General features: G+C 44.2%; 1 protein-coding gene across 3 annotated transcripts in view; it reads right to left on the bottom strand.

Moving 5' to 3' along the window:
• The window catches only part of CLCN2 (chloride voltage-gated channel 2), a 571,730-nt gene that overhangs the window by 297,216 nt on the left and 251,443 nt on the right, over nucleotides 1-23,071 (bottom strand). For all 3 annotated transcript variants that reach the window (XM_073626607.1, XM_073626608.1, XM_073626609.1), the window contains one exon: nucleotides 12,564-12,641. In XM_073626607.1, the coding sequence (XP_073482708.1) occupies nucleotides 12,564-12,641 (78 nt within the window). The remainder of the gene's footprint in view (nucleotides 1-12,563; nucleotides 12,642-23,071) is intronic.

The following is a 23,071-nucleotide window of genomic DNA, read 5'->3' as shown; positions in this document are numbered from 1 at the left end:
TCTCATCATATCAGTAATTTTGCTATAAGCCCTTGTCAGAAGATATTCGTTATAGACTGGACTTAAATATGCCTTTTTTTTGCTATTTGGACTTTTGTTAACACTGTTATCTGTTGATGCTTGAATTGTATGATTTATATATCAATATATCTTTTGCACTCATCTGTACCATCTTTTTCAGTTATATTCACATTTTTTTCATTTTAGGCTCTCAGTGCAACTAGGACCCTGTGGTTCTCTATGTCCATTATGTACTTTGTGGCTGGACACTGTGGGCCGACGCGCAGGCATGTTCCCGCTGTCCCCATCGACCCTTGGGGACCGTCGGGTTAGTGGGGGTCTCGCCCCCCCTTTCCTGTGCCTCCGCCCACATTTTATTCCACACTGAGGTGAATCCATCCCCGGATCGCTTCCGGTGCCTGGCTCTCCTGCATCCCGCGGGGGGATGCGATCATGCCCCCCTCTCGGGAGGTGTCCCGTTAGCGCTGTTCGTGCTTGTACGGATGCCCGGGGCAGAACTTTTCTGTCTGCCTCGGGTGTCCGCGCTTCGCTCACACCTTCTGGCCCCCCCCATTCCATCGGCAGATGAGTTTCTATGGCGCCTTGGGACCACCCAATCCATGGCGTCATGCCCTCTCATTGGCCACGTGTTGGCCGCAGTGTCTGCGCGTGCGCGTGCGGTGCACGCCGGAACATGTAGTTTCCGGGGCGCCGCACTGCGCACATGCGCGGACACCCTTCACTTGCGTCCGCACACCTGATCATTATCTGATCAGGTGTGGGGGGTATTTTAGTAACCGGCCAGTCCCTCGGTTTACACGCTGGACGAGGGACGTGCCTGTACTTGCTCTCACACACATGAATCAGGTAACCTGAATTATCATCATACTAATAATACCTTCAACTCCACTCTTTGCTTAGCCCTGAATTATTCCCTCTTAGGTGCTATCATCTTGGAGCCACCATCCATCTCCCGGGCAATCATTAACATTGACCCCTTTGGAGTTATATACTTTGCTACACGGCCTATCAGGTAAATTATTCCTGTTTTTTCCAACTAGTTTTTCAGTCCCTTTCAGCACAGTTCCTGATTCCTTAACACATTCCTTTTTTATCTATTCCCCTTTAGGATTCACTGCCTCTGTTTTCTCTTCAAAAAAGACCTTGTTTTATGCATACAATTTATAAAAACGTCTAAATGAGCTATTTGTTTTGCTACATATCCTATTAGGTAAGCCTTTTTCCTGTGCATTTTTCCCCCCCATTCCTTTGAATAATACCAGGCCCATCGGTAAAGCAAATTTATTTATTTTTCCATAGAGGCCTATTGATTGCCAACTCCCCCAACTGCCCTGCTGTGTGTGCGGCTTTTTCTACAGGCACCTCTCCCCTCCTTCAATCAACTGTTTTTAATCTATAGCGTGAGTTTCTTATCATTAAAAACCTTTTTGTTTTTTGCAATTGATGCATAACTGCATCACCCCCAGTATTTCTTAAACGCAACGTTCGATATATATTTAACATCCACTCACCTATTTCCAATGCATTCCCTTGCCAGGTTTACTGCGTACCCCCTGCAGGCACAATATACGGCACAGCCTGCCCTTCCCCGTTGTGGTGGCGCTTTTCGTGCCCCCCCTGGTTGTCGGTCTCTCAGGTACGTTTGCGTTACAGGGGACACTGGAGCCACCTCTCTGTGTGATTGTCCAGCCACAATATTTTATCATTATATTATTCAGCTGTGCACTTAATATCATATTGTTCAATATTTTTGTTTATATATCGTTTTCTTTACCCTTATGTACAGACTTTCCCATACCTAATTTGAGCTCTTGTTCCCTGAGGAAGCCCATGCCTTGGCGAAACATGTAGGAAACCGAGCCCCCATTTCGTTAGCCTTTTCCATCTGGCCTACTCTACTGCATCTTGGGTCGTACGCAATATATAAGTCTGTTTTTAATGTCAATCATTTGAATGTGTTTTCATGTTTGTAACATTACTACTAATAAAAACAATTTTTGTAATTTTGTCATTTTAAACTCTCTCTTTCTCTTTGCATTATTTTGACCCTAGCACCGTTATAATCCCCTATCCCCATATTCAACTAGCTATTTAACCATTTTGGGATGAGGTGCTGCATCCAATTGTACCATCTAGCCACAACCATATTTTTCTACCTTTATAAGGGTCTTGGTGAAAGTGATGGTGGTAAAAGTATAACCTCTGATGTTATGCAACACCTATTTTTCCACCAGAGACAAAACTTAATGGTGGAATTTTTATAGCTGAGTTTAAAAGTTTAAACACCCGATAAGAGAACTCAAACACATTCCTGGCTTCCTGGACAAAGCAAATACTATTCTGGGGACACTTAAATAATTGTATTGCAAATAGTCTCATACTTGCTGTAAAGCTACAGTATCAGTCTGATAACCAGAAAGTACCCTGTCTTACTTTTCTATGTTGCTAATACCTATATGGGTCCAGGCTTCACCCGTCACAGGGTTGAAGAATCCCCCCCAAAAAACAACTGTTTGAGCATAGAAAACGTTCCCATAGGGGAGAAGAGGTCAGTACTCATGAAGTGGGGTGGGGCTATATGAAAATGCCGGGGGGGGGGGGGGGGGGGGGCATTCCCAGCTTTTGCCAGTCTCCAATCTTCTGAAGGTTGCATCCTATAACCCAGGGTCTATGAATTTCCAGTGTCCTGTACTGTATATATTGAGTAGTGTTGTTTTTTGGTTATCTGTATTTATTAGCATTTATGAATCAATCTCATAAATAATGTTTTTACTTTTTTTTTATTAATATTAGTAAAATGTAGAATTTAACATTAGATATTTATAGATCTTTAGCAACCTTTAACAGGATGCTTCCGCTTTTTGGCTAAGCATGCTGGGCTTCTCAATAAGAGTACAATAATGTTTGTTCAAATCCTGACTAATGCAGTTTATCTAAAAAAAATAAATAACAAAAAAAAAATAAAAAAACAAACATCTGTCCATATGAATTAGGATAGGAGCGAGATGGGGAGTTGCACTCATATTTCCCAGAGCTTAGTAATGTGGTAAAGCTTCGCTTTGTAAAGATTACCCAAACAGTTACAAGGAAAAAAAGAAAAAAGAAAAAAAAAAAAAAAAAACACATGCTTGCACATGGTTGGATGATGAAAATCAGCAGAGCTTTACCACATTAACTAAGCTCTGGGGAAAATTAGTGCAATTGCCCTTGTATACTGTACAGTCTATTAGCCTTTAGTAAATCCACCACTAAGACAGCTGGTGAGGATGCTGCCTTTAGCAACCCACCTGCTAATTGCATTTTATAGATATAAAATATTTATAATCAATATTTAAAGTGTCACTAAGGCCTGGTTCACACTGATGCAGTTTCAGAGACGGTGAGAGGACAAGGGTTTAGGATGATGATACGCCTTGCGCAAGTTAGTGTACTTAATTTGAGTTTTAACAACTTAAAAAGAGTATTGCACCAGAGCCTCTGCGCTCTAGTTTTGTCAGCTCACATCAATGCAGCGCAGCTGCAATGCAACTTTAGGGAAGGGTCTTGTATGATGCAATGCGTTTTTGTGAACCATAGATTTCAATGGAAATACATCAAAATCGCATCTATGTGTCTTTTATGTCATTTTATGTGCGGCATCCTAACAACCCAGTGACTCATCCCTGCTGTCAGCAGCAGGGATTAGTCATTGGTTAATAAGGAGCTGGTACCTAATGGCGTTATAACAACCAGTGACTCTTCACTGCTATGAGCAGCAGGGAAGAGTCATTGGTGGTTAAGGAGTCGGCACCCTCACGATGGGGGGATTCTCCACTGAGCAGAATGTAAACAAAATCCATACTACACCATTTTCTGAGCATTCAGCCAGCCAGTGCACCCCCTCCTTTTGAACCATACAAGCCCCATGCCCTCAAAATGGTCGAGAGCACTTAGCTGGGGAAGGGGAATCACCCCTTGGTAAAGAACCTTGTCCCCATGATGAGGAGGAAAGGAGTCTCTTCCCCAGAACCCTGGCCCAGTGGTTGTGGGGGCAGACTCCCCCCTGGAGGCCTCTAGATCCTGGCCCCTCTCATGTGAATAAATATGCCCCTACTCACTCACCAAAAAAATGTCAAAAGTAAGAGTTTTTGAAAAGTTTAAAAATGTTTATAATATATATATATATATATATATATATATATATATATATATATATATATATATACACACACACATACCACATACACATACATACATACATAATGTCCCCTGGCGTGATGTAAATCCATTGTCATTCATCAACGATGAATGCCAGCTGCAGGTCTGTACACACAAAAAAAGCACTTCCCGCCAAACACTATCACTCCCATCTCTTGACACTCGCTGAATGACAGCACCAAGTAAACAAAGGGGCGAGGTCACTGGGTGATCTCCTACCGCCCCCCCCCCCATGACAGGGGAATAATGGGGGCAGGGTCACCCAATCATGTCATCGGCGACCCTACCCCGTTGTTTACTAGCTGTGGGGGGAGCGTTGCTTTCATTTGGCGGGTGTTGAGTGATGGAGTGGTCGTGTCTGGTGGGCAGCGGTTTGGCAGCCAGAATTCATTGTGATTGATGATGGATTTACATCAGATTTTTTTTTTTTTTTTTAATAAAAGGTCAAAAACTATTTTGTGTTTTTATTTACTTTTGACTTTTTTGGTGAAAGAGTAGGGGGAGCTTGGATCTAGGGGCCCCATTAAAAGGGGCTTCCAGATTCTGATAAGCTACCCTCTGCACCCCTACAGCCTTCGGGCCAGGGTTGTGGGGAAGAGGCCCTTGTCCTCATCAACATGGGGACAAGGTGCTTTGCTAAGGGGACTCGCACACCCCTCCCTGTAAGTGTACCCCCCATGTTGAGGGCCTGGTATGGTTATGAAGGCTGGCTCGTTCTCCACTTTCCCGGCCTGCATGCTCAGATAAGGGTCTATTATGGATTTTAGGGAGGCCCTTACGCTGTTGGTTTGTGCGTGGGGTTCCCTATAAAATCCATACCAGACCACTGGGTTGTTTTTTCTTTCTTGTTTTACTAATGTTGGCCCTTTTGTTTACATTCTGCTGTTAGGATGCAGGTGGGGGACAGCTCCTTAAAGAGAAGGTCCAGCATCCCTAAGAAAAATTAAAAGTCAGCAGCTACAAATACTGCAGCTAACTTTTAATGTATGGACACTTACCTGTCCCGGGAGCCCGAGATGTCAACACCCCAGCCGACCTTTGGATCGGCTGTCGGGTGCAGCTGCCACCATTTCAGGTGAGAGAACCCGGCAGTAAAGCCTTTCGGCTTCACAGTTCCCTACTGCGTATGCGGGGCGTGCTGAGCAGTAGGGAAGGAGGAGGGGACCGAACCTGTCAAAAACAGGTACCTTTTCCCCCCTCCCCCCTGAAAGGTGCCAAAAGCTTTACCAACTGAAGATTCATCCTGGCTGGCTGACAGCAGGGATGGGTCGCGGATGCTAGACACGCATTAAAAACATAATAAAAGCACACCAAATCACACTGTAGCTACACTACAAAATCACATTTAAAAGGGGATCATAATTGCACTGCACTAGTGTGAACCTAGCCTAAAAGGCAAAAAAATGTATTTTTAATTTTTTAATTAAGGATGGAGTAAGGGAGGGTTATAACCCCTGACAATTTTTTTGCCATTGGTTGTCCCATTGAAGAGAATTCCTTTCACTTCCTGTCCCAAAGTCAAAACAGGAAGTGAGAGGAAATCCCTACAAAGTGAGGGAATCCTGGCATGTCACCAGAACTAGTGTACTTATTGGAAGATTTTCCCCTTTATTCTTTAGAGTTCAACCCAAAATTTGGGATTTTCTTTTATTTTCACTTTTGATTATATTGCTAAAAACAGGACAAATACAGAGGGTGAATTTCCCTATCGGGGCACAGACAGCAATAAAAACTGACAGTAGTTTTAACCCTCCTCATATCTATCCAAACTAGACGAAAAAATATTAACACAGAACAAATCTAAGTAAATATTCTAGTCAAAGAGATCTTAAGATAGCAGAAAGTCCATGGATACTGTATGCTTCTTGCTCACAGCAAGAATAAAAAAAAAAATTCACATAATAATAAGAATAATAATAAAGAACAAATCTTAACTTATACTGCAGGCTTTTATTTCTAGGGGCTGTGCGTAGATTTGGAAATGCAGAATCTTATATTCATTTCTTTATCGTACATCACGGGACACAGAGCAGCCATAATAATCAAACAAAAAGTCCTCCCCTATATAACCCCTCCTACACAGGAAGTACCTCAGTTTTGTAGCAAGCAATAAACTTCCCAGACCAGAGGGGAGGAATCTCTGTGTCCCGAGATATACTCCAAGAAAAGGATTTTACAGGTAAGCTGTAGAAAAATATCCTAATTTCTTCATCGTACATCACGGGACACAGAGCAGCCATAATAACTAACTGGGTTATACGCCACCTATTGGTGAATGGACACTGTTAAATCAATCAAACAAGAAGTCCCCAAGCAATGCTTTTGAGGGGAGGGAACCCATTATGGCCAAAGAAACACCATTAGAACAACAGGATCTATATTGCTACCTGCAGTACACTGCATCCGAATGCAACATCCTCCTAACATTCACTTGATAAAACCTAGTGAATGTATGCACCGAAGACCAAGTAGCAGCCTTGCAAATCTGAGCCATCTATGCTTGATGATGAACTGCCCATGAAGCAATCACTCTTCTGGTAGAATGTGCCCTTACTGGAAAAGGCGGAGCCTTACCCCTTAACGTGGTTGTAAACCCATTACAACCACTTTAACCTACAGGTAAGCCTAGATTAAGGCTTACCTGTAGGTGCAAGAAATATCTCCCAAACCTAAAAGGTTTAGGAGATATTTGCAGAAATAGCGGCACCATTGTCTACGGCGCATGCGCCGTAGACATCCGGCGCAGGTGCACTGAGCGTGCCGTTTCTAATGGCAATCATGCCGTTAGTGGCGGCACCAGCGAGCATGCATGGGAGTGACGTCATCGCGGCTCCGGCCAGTCACAGCACCGGAGCCGCGATACCCGAAAGTCACTCCAGGATAGATGGCGGCATCGGAGGAGGCGAACGAGGGCCGATGCAGGGGCTTCGATCTCAGGTAATTCATAATGAGCTAGTATGCTATGCATACTAGCTCATTATGCCTTTGTCTTTCAGGGTGTATTTTTTTTTCCAGAGGCTTTACTTCCTCTTTAATCCATACGCCTGAACAATCACGCGGCGGAAATAGTAGACTTAGATGCTGCCTGTCCCTTCTTGGGACTGAAGCAGAACATCAGTCTTCCGCATCATTCATAAACTGGGAGATCCACATTCAACCTGGATGCTTTCTGCCCTTCCTGGGCTCTTCTGGCTGCACAAATCAGGATTCCTGACCTGTTCCAACTCAAGTAGACCCTGAGCGTCTGAACTACCTCTAGAGTGGGTAGCTATCTTTCTCCTGCCGACTGTGGATTAGAAGAAAAATATAAAGGCAAGACACTGTCCTGATTCAAATGAAAACTAGAAACCACTCTAGGCAATAAAGATGGATTAGGACGCAACATGACCTTTTGAAGTGATAGCAACCAAAGAAGCCATCTTCTGAGATAAGGGAGTAACAGTCTCTCAACTGGTTAAAAAAAAAATGGCCTCTGCAAAGACAGCCAAGAGCGAATCCCAGTCCTAAGGACACAAGAGTGGCCTGACATGTGGGACCATCTACGCTACACGCTGTTTGAAGTATGAATCCAGGAGTAAGAAAAAATGGCCTCTGGAAAAAAATGAATTGGGATGAACTCGAACCCTTAATGGTACTTAAGGCCAATCTCCGTTCCCCTACTGATTGCAGAAAGATAAGACAATTTCCCACTCATATTCCTGTGAGTGCCAATTCCTGGCTTTCCCCAGGAAAAAAATATTTCCAAGTCCTGTAATTGAGGTTCCCTGAAACCAGCTTCAAGGGCTCAACAGTGTAGAGATACAGGACTCAAGACCATTAGGTCCCGCTGGACTGGGAGTGTTCAAGGAGCGACCCCCGCAAGACTCGCTATGTCAGCATACCAAGCCCTCTTAGGCTAATTTGGCTAACACTATTATCAGTGTTACCACCTCGCGGATTCTTCACAAAAGACGTGGGAGAAGTCAAAACAGAAGGAAAGCATCAAATAAGGGAGGACTGGTCCCTAAGGTGTTACCAGTGCATCTGCCCCTATTGCCGGTGGGACTTTCGTCCCAGACACAACCTGTTCCCACTTGTTGTGGAACTTGGAATCTATTAGATCCACCTGCAGAGTTCCCCCTGCCATTATACTATACCTGGAGTATGTACTAGTGATAGAGGCAACACTTGTTGTACTCTCAGAATTTTGTTCACCTTCCTGAGCCTTATGACTCCTGGTGGTTAATATATATATATATATGAATGAAAAATGGGGTGAATGGCGCTCCCTATTTAAGTGAACTAAATGTATAAGCAAGGTGCAAAACATCCACTATGATACACTATAAGTGATACCTCTAACAAATAAAAGTAAAAATACTACAACATAACATAAAATTCAGTGATGCCACTCAATTGTAGTATTAGACATAAAAGCATTAGTGTGCCAATCTGTGCCACATGTTTATCATATCGAATCCAGTATGGTAAACATAACATTAATCAAAGTCCAGAAGATAATCCAAAAAATAATAAAAAAAAAAAGATATATTAAACGCTGAAAAAGAGAGAGTTCTTCAGAAATAAAAATGTGATTGCAAGCAGGTTTGTGTGCAAAAAGGTTTTGCTATATATAGTTCAAACTGCTGTTGGCTCTTGTGCTCAAATCAACAGGTGACTTCTGTGCTCCCCTATGGTTCCCCACTCACCAGCTTCCCATACGGGGGTAACATGCATTAAGGAACATCAGAGGTGGTCTTCGTGGATGGTCTCCTGTGGTCCCTCTGTCAATGATCCAATTACCACTAAAGTCGGACGTCCGGAGCAATCAGTCATGCAGCCCAACCTCTAACACCATAAGGAGGAAGCGATTTTTCTCCAGGGATAAATCATCATTGGAAGAGATAAAAAAAAACTCCCATAGTGTAGTATTATAATAAAAAGCTTTTATTAGGTAACCAGGAAGAGCTGTCTCACGCCGTGCTGTCCAGCTGCGTTCCAAGGCTCCCTATCTCTGTGCATACGTGACATAAGTGCGTAGCCCCACCTTACGTGTTTCATCATCGACGTTTTCAAAGGCGGTTGATATATATATGCCTGCAGAAGCATTACCACATTACACCTATAACTGGTTTGTCCCAACATCCAGAGCAAGGCATACTGGCCAACAAGCCAAGATAACAATGGACAGTACTTTCTTTTGTGGAGACCAAGTCCACTGAACTATAGCCACCTTCAAACCAACTGGAGAAGCTGGCATCAGTGGTTATATTGTCCATCTCTTCTCCAGATTTTGAACCATCAACCAGAGATCTTAGCTCTGTAATACCCCAGGAACAGAGCCCTCTGGCAATCCAATGCCTGAAACTGAAATGTTCCAGACAGAGAGAATGATCCTCTACCTTAAAGACCTGGATCAGGACTGTACATAGGGAACGTGCCTTGACCTAGATACAACTTCCTCCTGAAGAAATGTATCAAAGGTAAATCTGGAACAGACTGCTTCCTGAACAAAGATTGAGGTAAACAGATTGGCACATCTGCGTTTTCAGCAAGTCCAGTACTGGGCTGGGAGCTTTGTGATCCCTCCGAGCTGTGGCCAGCCAGAAGAGCAGAGTCACAAAAATAAAAAAGATGACTTTGCACTGCAATTTGCACAAACCCTTGATGAGCCTGGAAAAAAAAAATGGCACATGAAGATATGCGTCAAAAACCCAAAAATCTACCTCTCGCAGAGGTCAACACTAAATGGACAGAACCTGAAACAGAAGGATGTCCAGCAGCTTAAGATCTAAGCTAGACCTTGTGTCCCCATTTGGTTTCGGGACCGCTAACGGTCAAATGCAAGGCAAAAGACAGACGACTGTGGCAGACCCCGAAGGCCAAAAGAGGCGCACCTACCTACTAAGCTTTTGCTGGCTAAAGATGGAGCAAAACCACCTGAGAGACTGCCCTAAGATCTTCTGGCCTGAGACACTCTCAAAACACAGCAGCCTCAGATGCCTCCCTCACACAGGTGGGGGAAAGCTTACAGCATCTGGTATTCCTTGGGTAGTCTCACATCCATATACTAACCAGGCTTGATCCTGCTTAGGCTTCCATCAACAGAGATCAGGCATGATCAAGGTGATGCGGCCGCAGTCCATCTGATGAAAAATTAATGCGTCAGGAAAATGCTGCAATACGGATGACACTGTCCATTTGGGGGGTAGGGACACCTCCAGATCACTGAACCTGAGAGCGGTGCACCTGCCTCCCCTTGGGGGGCTGCATGCCGAGCACCACCCGCTTCTTGGCGCGGGGGCCACGGGGCAGGGCCCTCTGCGAACATGCGCCTATGCAGGCTTGTGTTCTATGCAAGCATGTATACTAAGCTGCTCATGCTCAACCGCACCTGGACCCATACTAGTTATAGTTAGGATTAGCCAAGTACACAGGCATCCAATGCAGCCTCTATGCTGCTTCAACAGCCTAAGGCTTCTTCCATACCTGTGCGACCCGTCCTGCAACTTGGGACTGCAAGGTCACCTGAGAAGTCGCACCCCATGATTTCCAATGAGTACCCTTCACATCCATGCGTCCTCAAGTAGCAGAGACCCCAAAGCAGCCCCTGCACCACTCCCATCAGACCTTGACGCGACTTGAGGTCTACAGACCTCAAGATTACACAGACACTGTTTCACGTCGCATTAAAGTTGTGCCCAAAACTAAGCTCCTGCACACTCCATGTCTGCTATTCTGGAGACACAACTCCTTCAAGTGCACCCATGCCCATGTTCTTCCAAACATGTGCTTATGCCGTATGTATGTATCCAACATCTATGCAAAACGTGTTTATTCAAGCATGCTAGAAAAAACCTGAATCACGCTAAAAATACCCTAAAAATAATTATAATTAGTGAATATCTAATGAATCCCATCAATGCACTAAATAGTGTGAATAAAATTCTACAAGAGCACTGGTAATATAATATACACAAAATTCTATACATGTGAATATGAAGGATATATTGATAAAGATCTCAATGATCAATAAATGAAAACCAAATTCAGTACAAAAAGTCTCTCAGCAATTATGTGAAAAAGTCCACCCGTGCAAACAGGAGCAGTACAAAGGTCCACACAAAACGGAATCTTCAGTTGTTGGATAGCAAAACAAATTTTGATCCACCACCAGTATGGAAGGGGTTACTCCTTACCAGACGTATATGATCCCCCATTACAGAAGATCATAGAAGGCATATCAGCTGTGTTGGTAAGTGGAAATCCCGTGCTGAACTGCTGAGCCCTGGCTGTGCCTCAGACCATCATAGGGGCCAGATCGGTGCCAGATGTATAATAGCATGTAATAAAAAGTAGAGAACTCCGATCGTGTAAAAACCTTTTAACTTTTATTCTAAAAATGTCAAAAACACACTTACATAAGTATTCGATAGTCAAGCCTGAAGTCCGTTGTGTTGGCCGAACACATACGGACAGACCAGTCTCTCTGGATAAACCACACAGACTGGAGGTGACGTCAGCGCGTCGTCTTGCTCCGCCCTTCCTCTTGGAACATAAACAGGTTCATCTGACAAGAAGCGTCTTTCATAAATTCATGCCGATATGTGTTAGTATGCCCAAGTATTTCTTGTTGCATTCCTTTAACACTAGCTTCCATGTGACCAAACATTTGCTGGGTAGGTTTTCTTCAGGAGGACTTTATCCTGCATTACAGGCAAACCTCGAGGAATCTTCTCTGATGCCAATGAGCCTCGGGTACCATCCATTTTGGTTGATAGCTTTTTCAAATGGATTTGATTGAAGTCCATGATTCCTAATAGAACCGTCCAGACCTCCAAGTATACTCCAAGGAGCACATCACATCACATCAGTGACCATCCACCTAACACACACTGGCGAAAAAACTGAGGTGCTTCCTGTGTAGGAGGGGTTATATAGGGGAGGACTTCTTGTTTGATTGATTTAACAGTGTCCATTCACCAATAGGTGGCGTATAACCCAGTTAGTTATTATGGCTGTTCTGTGTCCCGTGATGTACGATAAAGAAATGGATATAAGATTCTGCATTTCCAAATCTACACACAGCCTCTAGAAATAAAAGCCTGCAGTAGAAGTTAAGATTTGTTCTTTATTATTATTCTTATTATGTGAATTTTTTTTAATTCTTGCTGTGAGCAAGAAGCATACAGTAGCGCTGGAAGCACCCAACAGCAAGATGTCTTAAAATGAAAATACTTATATATTTATCCTGCCAGTTAAGTTTGCTTAATTATTTGCAGTTAAACAGCTTATCTGCGCCAAAGCCTGCCTTTATCTGTAAGAAATGGAATAAATATCCAGGGGACATCACCTACTGTACTCACTTCATATATTCCACCAAACAGCGACATGAACTTGCTGAGCAGAGCAGCGCACATACTGGCAACATGCACAAACGGGCCCTGAGGAGATGAGAGAGAGAAGTGTCAGCTCAGATTCACTCCTTGATAGACAATATGACTGAATGGTGCCTTGGCAGACTGTTGACTGGAACATATTGAGCTCAGACAAATAAATGCTGTTATGAATTACTTTTGCAGGTAACCTGATTTCAAGATAATGTACGCATCATCTCCACTCCATGTGTCAGTACTGCTAGCTATTACATCTTACTGGCATGCATGAGATCCATTGGCAACCACAGATTTTGCATTTTCACAGAGACATGCATAAAAAAAGGATCAAGTATCAGTTAAATGTGGTGAAACATTGATATTAATTTAAGTTCGAAAGAACTTTGCAACTACTTATACCAGGCCTATTTTATGCTATTTATTGTCAATAACTGTTATGAAGCCAAGAACATCTTCTGTCCCTGAAATAAACTTACCAAAAAATAATTTATGAGGAAAGCTGATTGAATGGCTATGAGGTGTATAGTATGTGTTCAATATATATGGTAGTTGTTAAACTGCAAACCAACAATGTGGACAACTTTTGGAAGGTGAGTAATCTATCGTGATTTGTATTTAGTGTATATGCAACCATATCACATACAGTAAAAGCAACATCTCAATTAGCAAACATGCTGTTGATCTCTTCACTGTATATACACAAGTTGGAGCTTGACTGCATATTTCTATAGAGGGTGTTTACACCCATTCAACCAATGATCCTTCCCTGCCAATGACAGGACTGTCTTGGACCATAACCCTGCAAAAAGAAATCCAGTTTACAATGCTAAGAAGTAATCAAAATGTACACATTTGCCCATCATTACTTCCCCTAATATTGTTTTTCTATTAATCTGAATTCTTTCCAGAGAGAGGTAATTAGAATAGATTTAGAAAAACCAAAAGGTCACAATACAGAATTCATTTGCCCTGTAGCATGTGACTGCTGTAACCAATCACAGCGATCAAAGTAGAAAAATCCTGAATGAAACACCAGCCTTTGTTTACTATTACTCCTGTGATTGGTCACAGTGATACCCCAAGTCTGTGATCATCACAGATCGCTCCACTTATTTTAACCACTTCCCGTCCGCACTATAGCCGAAAGACGGCTGCAGCCTGGACTTAATTTGCCCAAGGGCGTCCCTGGACATCCTCCCGTGCTTGGGCAGCCTGCAGGGCGCACGCGGTGCACTCTGATCAGCAAATCTATGAGACTCGGCTGATCACAGATTGGAGTAAGGGGTCTATCCCGACCCCTTACCACGTGATCAGCTGTCAGCCAATGACAGCTGATCATGTGACGTAAACAGAGCCATAATCGGCTATTTTTTTCCCCTCACGCTGAGAAAAAAAAAAAAGCCGTTCACTGGCGGCTGCGAGAGGGACATCGGTCCTGATCGTGGAGAGGCTTCTGTGCCCACCAGCGTCACCTACCAGTGCCCACCAGCGCCACCTACCAGTGCCCACAGTGTCACCCATCAGTGCCCACAGTGTCACCCATCAGTGCCCACAGTGTCACCCATCAGTGCCACCTATAAATCGCCAATCAGTGCGTCATCACCAGTGCTGCCTATCAATGCCACCCACCAGTGTCGCCTTATCTGTGCCCATCAGTGTCGCCTTATCTGTGCCCATCAGTGTCGCCTTATCTGTGCCCATCAGTGTCGCCTTATCTGTGCCCATCAGTGTCGCCTTATCTGTGCCCATCAGTGTCGCCTTATCTGTGCCCATCAGTGTCGCCTTATCTGTGCCCATCAGTGTCGCCTTATCTGTGCCCATCAGTACAGCCTCATCAGCGAATATCAATGAAGGACAAACTATGTTTTGTTTAGCAAAAAATAAAAACCCCAGCTGTGATTAAATACCACCAAAAGAAAGCTCCATTTGTGTGAAAAAAAATGATAAAAATTACATTTGAGTACAGTGTAGCATGACCGCGCAATTGTCATTCAAAGTGTGACAGCACTGAAAGCTGAAAATTGGTCTAGGCAGGAGGGGGGTTTAAGCACCCAGTAAGCAAGAGGTTAATACCCCCACCCAGATCCAGAAAGCTCCCATCTGTTTTTATATAGCAGCCAGGCAGGAAGCAGTTAAAGAAAATCTCCTGACAGGGTTTCAGACACTAACAATATATTAATTATTATATCCCCGTGCTGCTGTTATCCCCTCAAAAAAAAAAAAAAAGGAAAAAAAAACATAAGCCGATCTCATCTGTTTTATCAGCATAAAAAACTGTCAATAGTGTAGCACGTCTCCCTTAAATTATGACACAATCACACACACAAAAAATCATCAAAATAAATAAAAAAACATTAATACACATCACTGTGCAAAAAATCTTACTCACAATCATAACCAATTAAAAAAACTGTATACTGCTTTTATACATGAAAACATAACCACAGTGTGATAATCCTATATACTCTTTATATAAAATAAATGAGACTAGATATAAAGTCCAAAGTGAGTGAATAGAATTACCACAAGCAAAACAGTCTATAAACAAAAAGTCCTCCAAACATGCAGCACCATGAATTTTCTAACTCCTCATCAAGTGAATAACTTTTAGCTTCCCAAATCTCCACTTCATTCTATGTACCCTCACCTTCTTGGATGGACCTAACAATCAGAGGTCTAACACAGCTTTAAAAAAAAAAAAAAAAAAAAATCAAGGCTCTCAGGACCTCTCACAAAAGCAGAGATAGATTTATCAGCTCCCCAGCAAGGGTTAAATGATCAACATAAAAGGATATATGCAGAGTACTAATAGTGCAGTATGTTGTAAAATTTATTGGCAACATAAATCCTTACAGACACATTAAAAACAGTGTGCATCGGCTTCTCAATAAGGGCGTCACGTCAACAGATCATTGCATATCTCTCTCCTGTCACTCTCTAGTCTCTGTTCCTGCCTACATAGTTCCACCCAGCCTGATGCTATCACAGCTTCACCTCCTGACACATTGCGCCCAATCAGGGGGGAGGGGGGTAATTGCACGGTCATGCAATGTTGTACCCAAATGAAATTTGCGTCCTTTTTTTCCCCACAAATAGAGCTTTCTTTTGATGGTATTTGATTGCCTCTGCGATTTTTATTTTTTGCGATATAAAATGGAAAAAGACTGAACCTTTTGAAAAAAAATGATATTTTCTACTTTTTGTTATAAAAAAAAAAATGAATAAACTCAATTTTAGTCATACATTTAGGCCAAAATGTATTCAGGCACGTCTTTGGTAAAAAAAAAAAAAAAAAAAAAAAGTAATTAAGCGTATATTTATTGGTTTGCACAAAAGTTATAGCGTCTACAAACTAGGGTACATTTTCTGGAATTTATGCAGTTTTTAGTTTATGACTGCCTATTTAATTTCTTGAGGTGCTAAAATGACAGGGCAGTACAACCCCCCCCCCCCCCCCAAATGACCCCATTTTGAAAAGTAGACACCCCAAGGAAATTGCTGAGAGGCATGTTGAGCCCATTGAATATTTTATTTTTTTTGTCATAAGTGACTGAAAAATGACAAAAAAAAAATTTACACTTGCTCACACATGCCATGGTTATATGTGGAATTAAACCCCAAAATGCATTCTGCTGCTCCTCCTGAGTATGGGGATACCACATGTGTGAGACTTTTTGGAAGCCTAGCCGTGTACAGGACCTCAAAAACCAATCACCGCCTTCAGACTTCCTAAAGGCCCGTACACACGATCGGACTTTTTGACAACAAACATGCAAATTAGCTGTTTTGGAGCAACATCCGACCGTGTGTACGCTCCATCGGACAAACTTTTTCTGTTTCCATTGGACTTTTGTTGGCTGTGCGAACGCACAAACTTTCCAGCAACAAAAGTCCGATGGCACAAAGTCCGATTGTGTGTACACAAAAGAATCGGACTTTTGTACAAACTACAGTATGCAGCCGCGAGAATGTTTCCAGCGCAATCTGATCACGCTGGTTCTTGGCGACAGGGTACTGTACATCTCACGCTGGCTGCAATAATAATAATAAGGGGGCCCCCAGATCCCGGCCCCCCACCCTTTGTGAATGAGTATGGGGTACATCGTACCCCTACCCATTCACCTAGGGAAAAAAGTATCAATTAAAAAAAAACACAGTACACAGGTTTTTAAAGTAATTTATTAGGCAGCTCCGGGGATCTTCTTCCGACTCCAGGGGTCTTCTTCCGACTTCGGGGGTCTCTCTGGCGTCTTCTCCCGATGTCCGGATCTTCTGCCGGCTCCTCCGCTATCTTCTGCTGCTCTTTTGCTAGCGGTGGCCCGGACTTCTGGATCGTTTTCTTCCCTCTTCTCTTCTTCCGATGTTGACACGATGCTCTCTCCAGCTGGAATGCTCTCTGGGCGCACCGCAATGGACTTATATAGGCGGTGACCCCGCCCCCTTATGAGGTCACAGTCCCAGGGCATGCTGGGACTGTGATCTCATAAGGGGGCGTGGTCATCGGATGACATGACAACGCCCCCTTATGAGATCACAGTCCCAGCATGCCTAGGGGACTGTGACCTCATAAGGGGGCAGAGTCACCGCCTATATAAGTCCATTGCAGAGCGCTCAGAGAGCATTCCAGCTGGAGAGAGCGCCGTGTCAACATCGAAAGAAGAGAAGAGGGAAGAAGACGATCCAGAAGTCCGGGCCACCACTAGCAAAAGAGCGGCAGAAGATAGCGGAGGAGCCGGCAGAAGATCCGGACACCGGGAGAAGACACCGGAGAGACCCCCGAAGTCCGAAGAAGACCCCCGGAGTCAGAAGAAGACCCCCCGGAGCTGCCTAATAAATTACTTTAAAAACCTGTGTACTGTGTTTTTTTATTGTACCCCATACTCATTCACAAAGGGTGGGGGGCCGGGATCTGGGGGCCCCCTTATTAAAGGGGTCTCCCGCATTCCGATAAGCCCCTCGCCCGCAGACCCCGACAACCAATGGCCAGGGTTGTCGGGAAGAGGCCCTTGTCCTCATCAACATGGGGACAAGGTGCTTTGAGGTGGGGGGGGCACAGGGCGCCCCCCTCCCCCAAAGCACCCAACCCTTTGTTGAGGGCATGCGGCCTAGTACGGCTCAGGAGGGGGGCCGCTCGCTCGTCCCCAACCCCCCTTCCCGACCGGCTGGGCTGCATGCTCGGATAAGGGTCTGGTATGGATTTTAGGGGGACCCGCACGTCGTTCTTTCGGCGTAGGGGGTTCCCCTTAAAATCCATACCAGATCTAAAGGCCTGTATGCCCCTGGAAGGGAACCCATGCCGGTTATTTAAAATTTGGCCTGGAGTTCCCCCTCAAGATTCATACCAAACACAGTGCCTGGCATTGGCGGGGATCCAAGTCAGATCTCCACACCAGTGTGAACCCGGCACGCAAGGTGTCAATCTCGCCGATAGAAGTGGCAAGATTGACACAATATCAGACAACAATACAGAAGTTGACCAAAGGGTGGTGGTAAAGAGCTGAAAAAACACGTGATTTTATGAAAGTTGGCTGGAAAAGTCCTGCCGTCTGTATGCAATACAAACTTATGGCAAACGCCCTTTGTACAAAAATCCAAGGGAAAGTTTGTACAAAGTCCTATCGTGTGTATGGGGCTTAAGGGCGTAATTTTTTATTTCACTCCTCACTACCTATCACAGTTTCGAAGGCCATAAAATGCCAAGATAGCACAAACCCCCCCATTTTGGAAAGTAGACACCCCAAGCTATTTGCTGATAAGCATGTTGAATCCATGGAATATTTTATATTTTGCCACAAGTTCCGGGAAAATTACAATTTCTTTTTTTTTTTTTTTTGCACAAAGTTGTCAGTAAATGATATATTGCTCAAACATGCCATGGGCATATGTGGAATGACATCCCAAAGTATATTCTGCTGCTTCTCCTGAGTACAGGGATACCACATGTGTGAGACTTTTTAGGAGCCCAGCCGTGTACAGGACCCCGAAAACCAATCGCCGCCTTCAGGCTTTCTAAGGGTGTAAAATGGTGATTTCACTTCCTCACTACCTATCAGAGTTTCGGAGGCCATGAAATGACAAGATAGCACAACCCCCCCCCCAAATGACCCCATTTTGGAAATTAGACACCCCAAGCTATTTGCTGATAGGCATGTTGAGTCCATGGAATATTTTATATTTTGCCACAAGTTTCGGGAAAATTACATTTTTTTTTTTTTTTTTTTACACAACATTGTCACTAAATGATATATTGTTCAAACATGGCATGGTTATATGTGGAATTACACCCCAAAATACATTCTGCTGCTTCTCCTGAGTCAGGAGGATACCACATGTCTGGAACTTTTTGGCAGTCTAACCGCGTACAGGACCCTGAAAACCAATCACCACCTTCATGCTTTCTAAGGGCGTACATTTTTAATTCCACTCCTCACTGCCCATCACAGTTTCACAGGCCATGAAATGCCCAGATAGCACAACCTCCCCCCCCCCCAAATGACCCCATTTTGGAAAGTAGACACCCCAAGCTATCTGCTGAGTGGCATGTTGAGTATTTTGCAGATCTCGCTTTTTGTCACAAAGTTTTGAAAGTTGAAAAAAGAAGAAAATATATATTTTTCTTTTCTTTCTTCATTTTCAAAAATAAATGAGATCTGCAAAATACTCACCATGCCCCTTATCAAATATCTTGCGGTGTCTACTTTCCAAAATGGGGTCATTTGGGGGGGGTTGTGCTATCTGGACATTTAAGGGCCTCCGTAACTGTGATAGGTAGTGAGGAGTAAAATCAGAATTTAAATGTATTTTGGGGTGTCATTCCACATATGCCCATGGCATGTTTGAGCAATATATCATTTAGTGACAACTTTGTGCAAAAAAAAAAAAAAAAAAAAGTGTAATTTTCCCGAAACTTGTGACAAAATATAAAATATTCCATGGACTCAACATATCTATCAGCAAATAGCTTGAGGTGTCTACTTTCCAAAAAGGGGTCATTTGGGGGGGGGGGGGGGGGTTTGAACTGTCCTGGCATTTTATTCACAACATTTAGAAGCTTATGTCACACATCACCCACTCTTCTAACCACTTGAAGACAAAGCCCTTTCTCATACTTTTTTGTTTACATGAAAAAAAAATTTTTTTTTTTTTTGCAAAAAAAATTACTTTGAACCCCCAAACATTATATATCTTTTTAAAACAAAGGCCCTACAGATAAAAATGGTGGGTGTTGCAATTTTTTTTTCACATAGTATTTTGCGCAGCGATTTTTCAAACGCAATTTTTTTTTGGGAAAAAACACACTTTTTAAATTTAATGCACTAAAACACACTATATTGCCCATATGTTTGATGAAATAAAAAAGATGATCTTATGCCGAGTTCATGGATACCAAACACGACATGCTTTAAAATTGCGCACAAACGTGCAGTGGCGACAAACTACATACATTTTTTTTTTTAAATTCTTTATTTTGACACTGAGCAGATGCAGACAATTACATAATCTGTTGTAGTACAATGTAATAGACAGGTAAATGTGATACAGGTAAATGGTTGCAAACAATTATGACAAAAAGAACAACTGACTCGACATTTCAGGTTATTAAAACAAGCATTACAGTCAAAATTTGTGGGGAGGGTTCCCCGAGATATCAATACTGTCCCTAAAAGAGGCCTGAAAGGCACTCTAGGTTCTGAGTTGTTTGGTTGCTAACTAACTTCCTTGTCTGTGAGTAGTTGTCACTCAGTGAGATATAATGTTTTCTATGTATTTGGTAAGGTGGGGACTAAAGAACTGTAGAACCCATACATGGGACACAATGAGCAAGTAATGGTTGACAAGATTTTCTTTATATCTGTGCCAGTAAGAAACCCAGGCATGAGAATGCATTATACAGGAACGGGGGTCCCCCGGGGTAAGAGGAAAAATGTAAAGGGAAAAAAGGAGTTAGGGACGGTTCAGGAGGGGGGGAGGGGGGGGAACAGGGGAAGAAGTAGAAAGGATATAGGTGATTAGCTACAGAGAAAGGGTAAAGACAGAATGAGTAGGTGCAGTATGACAGGGCAAGGGGTGGAGCCCTCTGCCTGTGACAGGCGCCAATCTGCTGAAATTAGATTGACTGAGCCATTTCTTGAAGATAGACTTCTGTGTATACAAAATGCTGCCAGGGTCTCCAGGTCTCTCGAAAGGTCTCCTCTCTATTGTGCAGGGTGGCAGTGAGATCCTCCATGTCCCTTAATTCGTTTACTTTAGCAAACCACAGGGATAGTGTCGGTGGTCTCTCCGATCTCCAGCAGAGAGGAATACAGGCCTTTGCGGCATTCAGCAGCTGAATGGTGAGGGAGGTCTTATATTTCTTTATGGGTCGTTTTGACAGGTGGAGCAGGCAAGCCGCAGGATCACCCTCCAGGGAAACACCAGTGAGATGTCCGACCGTACGTGCCACCCCGAGCCAGAATGGGGCTAGCTTGGAGCAGGACCAGAAGATGTGTAGCATCGTCCCCTCCTCAGAGCCACAGCGCCAGCAAAGGCTGGACACCTGGGGAAAGAAACGATGCAGGATGGTGGGGACTCTGTACCAACGTGTCATAATTTTATAACAGGTTTCCTGTACTCTAGTGGCAATTGAGGACTTCTGAGCGAAGTAAAGAATTTTCTTGCTCTGTACCCCAGTGAATTGGATTCCAAGTTCTTCCTCCCACTTGGAGATGAACTGAGGGATGTACCCCTCCTCTGGTTGGGTTAAGGATGAGTATATTAGTGAGAGACAGTGTCGGATCGGTTCCCCACGGTGGCAAATGAGTTCCAGTTCAGTGAGTTTACGGGTGATGCCTGATTTCCGTAGACAGCTTCGAAGGAAGTTCCGAAGCTGCAATCCACTCCAGAAGTCTAAGGGGGGGTCTGTCACCAATACTCCAGCTTCCAAAGAGAGCTGACCATTGGGTCCCAGAAAGTCGTACAGGCGCCATTTCGTGCCCATTGCCAGTCGTTTAAGTTGTGGATTCTGTGTGCCAGGGGGGAACTCCGGGTTGCCCAGAATCGGAACCATGGGAGATGGCTGTGGGGATACCGAGGAGCGCCGGAAAACTTCTCTAACCACCACTAGGGTGCTGCCCAATGTAGGATGTTCCACAAGGTCTTTAGGGAGTGGTGAGGTGATCCAGGGCCAACTCTTGGCCGACCCCCCGGAGTCCTCCTCCATGGCGACCCAGTGCTTTGCCTCTGTGTGGCAGTGCCAGTCCACCAGCCTGGTTAAGTGAGCTGCTCTGTAGTAGGCCTTTATGTCCGGTAGGCCGACCCCACCCCTGTTCTTTGCCAGGTAAAGGAGTTGGAGTCTCACACGGGGTTTTCGGTGAGACCAGACGAAAGCCCGGAACATGGAATCGATTTGTTTAAAAAACGTTGAGGGAAGTCGGATGGGGAGCGCCTGCAGCAGGTATAGCACCCTTGGAAGCAAGGTCATTTTGAGGGCGCTGCATCTGCCGAACCAGGTCAGCGTCAGAGAGTGCCAGTGCAAGAGGTCAGTTTTAAGGCGCAGGAGTAATGGGGCAAAATTGGCCGAATACAGTTCAACCGGGTCTGTGGTGATGTCTACTCCCAGATACCGAATATGTTTGGTTGCCCATTTCAATGGAAAAGTTGAGCGTAGGCGTTGAACATTCCCTTTATCTACCGTTATGTTAAGAACGGAGGATTTTGTCAGGTTGATCTGAAATGATGAGAGCTTGCCATATTCTTGGAGGGATTCCAGTAGGTTGGGGAGAGAAGTAAGGGGTTCTGTTAGGAAAAAGATAAGGTCATCTGCGAAGGCAGCCACCTTGTGAGATCCCGATGGCTTCGGGTAGCCCGATATGGCTGGGTTTGCCCTAATTGTGCATAGAAAGGGTTCTAGGGATAAGATAAAGATCAGGGGGGAGAGGGGGCATCCCTGACGCGTGCCATTTCGAATATCGAAGAAGTCCGATCTTGTCTCATTTACCCTAACCGATGCGGTGGGGTGCGTGTAGAGGGAGAGGATCCACTGAAGCATAGAGGAACGGAGGCCAATGTGCTCTAGGGTTGCCCGGATGAAAGACCAATCAACACGATCAAAGGCCTTCTCCGCGTCAGTTGACAGCAGGAGAAGGGCTCGTTTGGTGGTCCTTGCCGAGTGAATCAGGTTAACGACTCTTATGGTGTTGTCCCTTGGTTCTCGTAGCGGTACAAAACCAGCCTGATCTCTATGAATCAGGTTTGGTATATGGGGGAGCAGTCTATTAGCTATGATTTTTGCGAAGAGCTTGAGATCCGAATTCAGAAGGGCAATCGGGCGATAACTCCCACAAAGTTGTGGGTCCTTACCTTCCTTCGGGATGAGGGAGATATAGGCCCTAAGGGTGTCTACAGGGAATGTGTTCCCTTCGGTGAGGGCGTTAAGGGCAGAGACTAGGGGTTCCGCTAGTATGTCAAAGAAGGTTTTATAGTACACTGGGGTCAGGCCA

Source organism: Aquarana catesbeiana, linkage group LG04 (assembly GCF_042186555.1).
Source record: "Aquarana catesbeiana isolate 2022-GZ linkage group LG04, ASM4218655v1, whole genome shotgun sequence".
In the NCBI taxonomy this organism is placed as follows: domain Eukaryota; kingdom Metazoa; phylum Chordata; class Amphibia; order Anura; family Ranidae; genus Aquarana; species Aquarana catesbeiana.
Note: the sequence above shows the minus strand (reverse complement) of the source record. Positions and strands in the feature narration are given on the sequence as shown.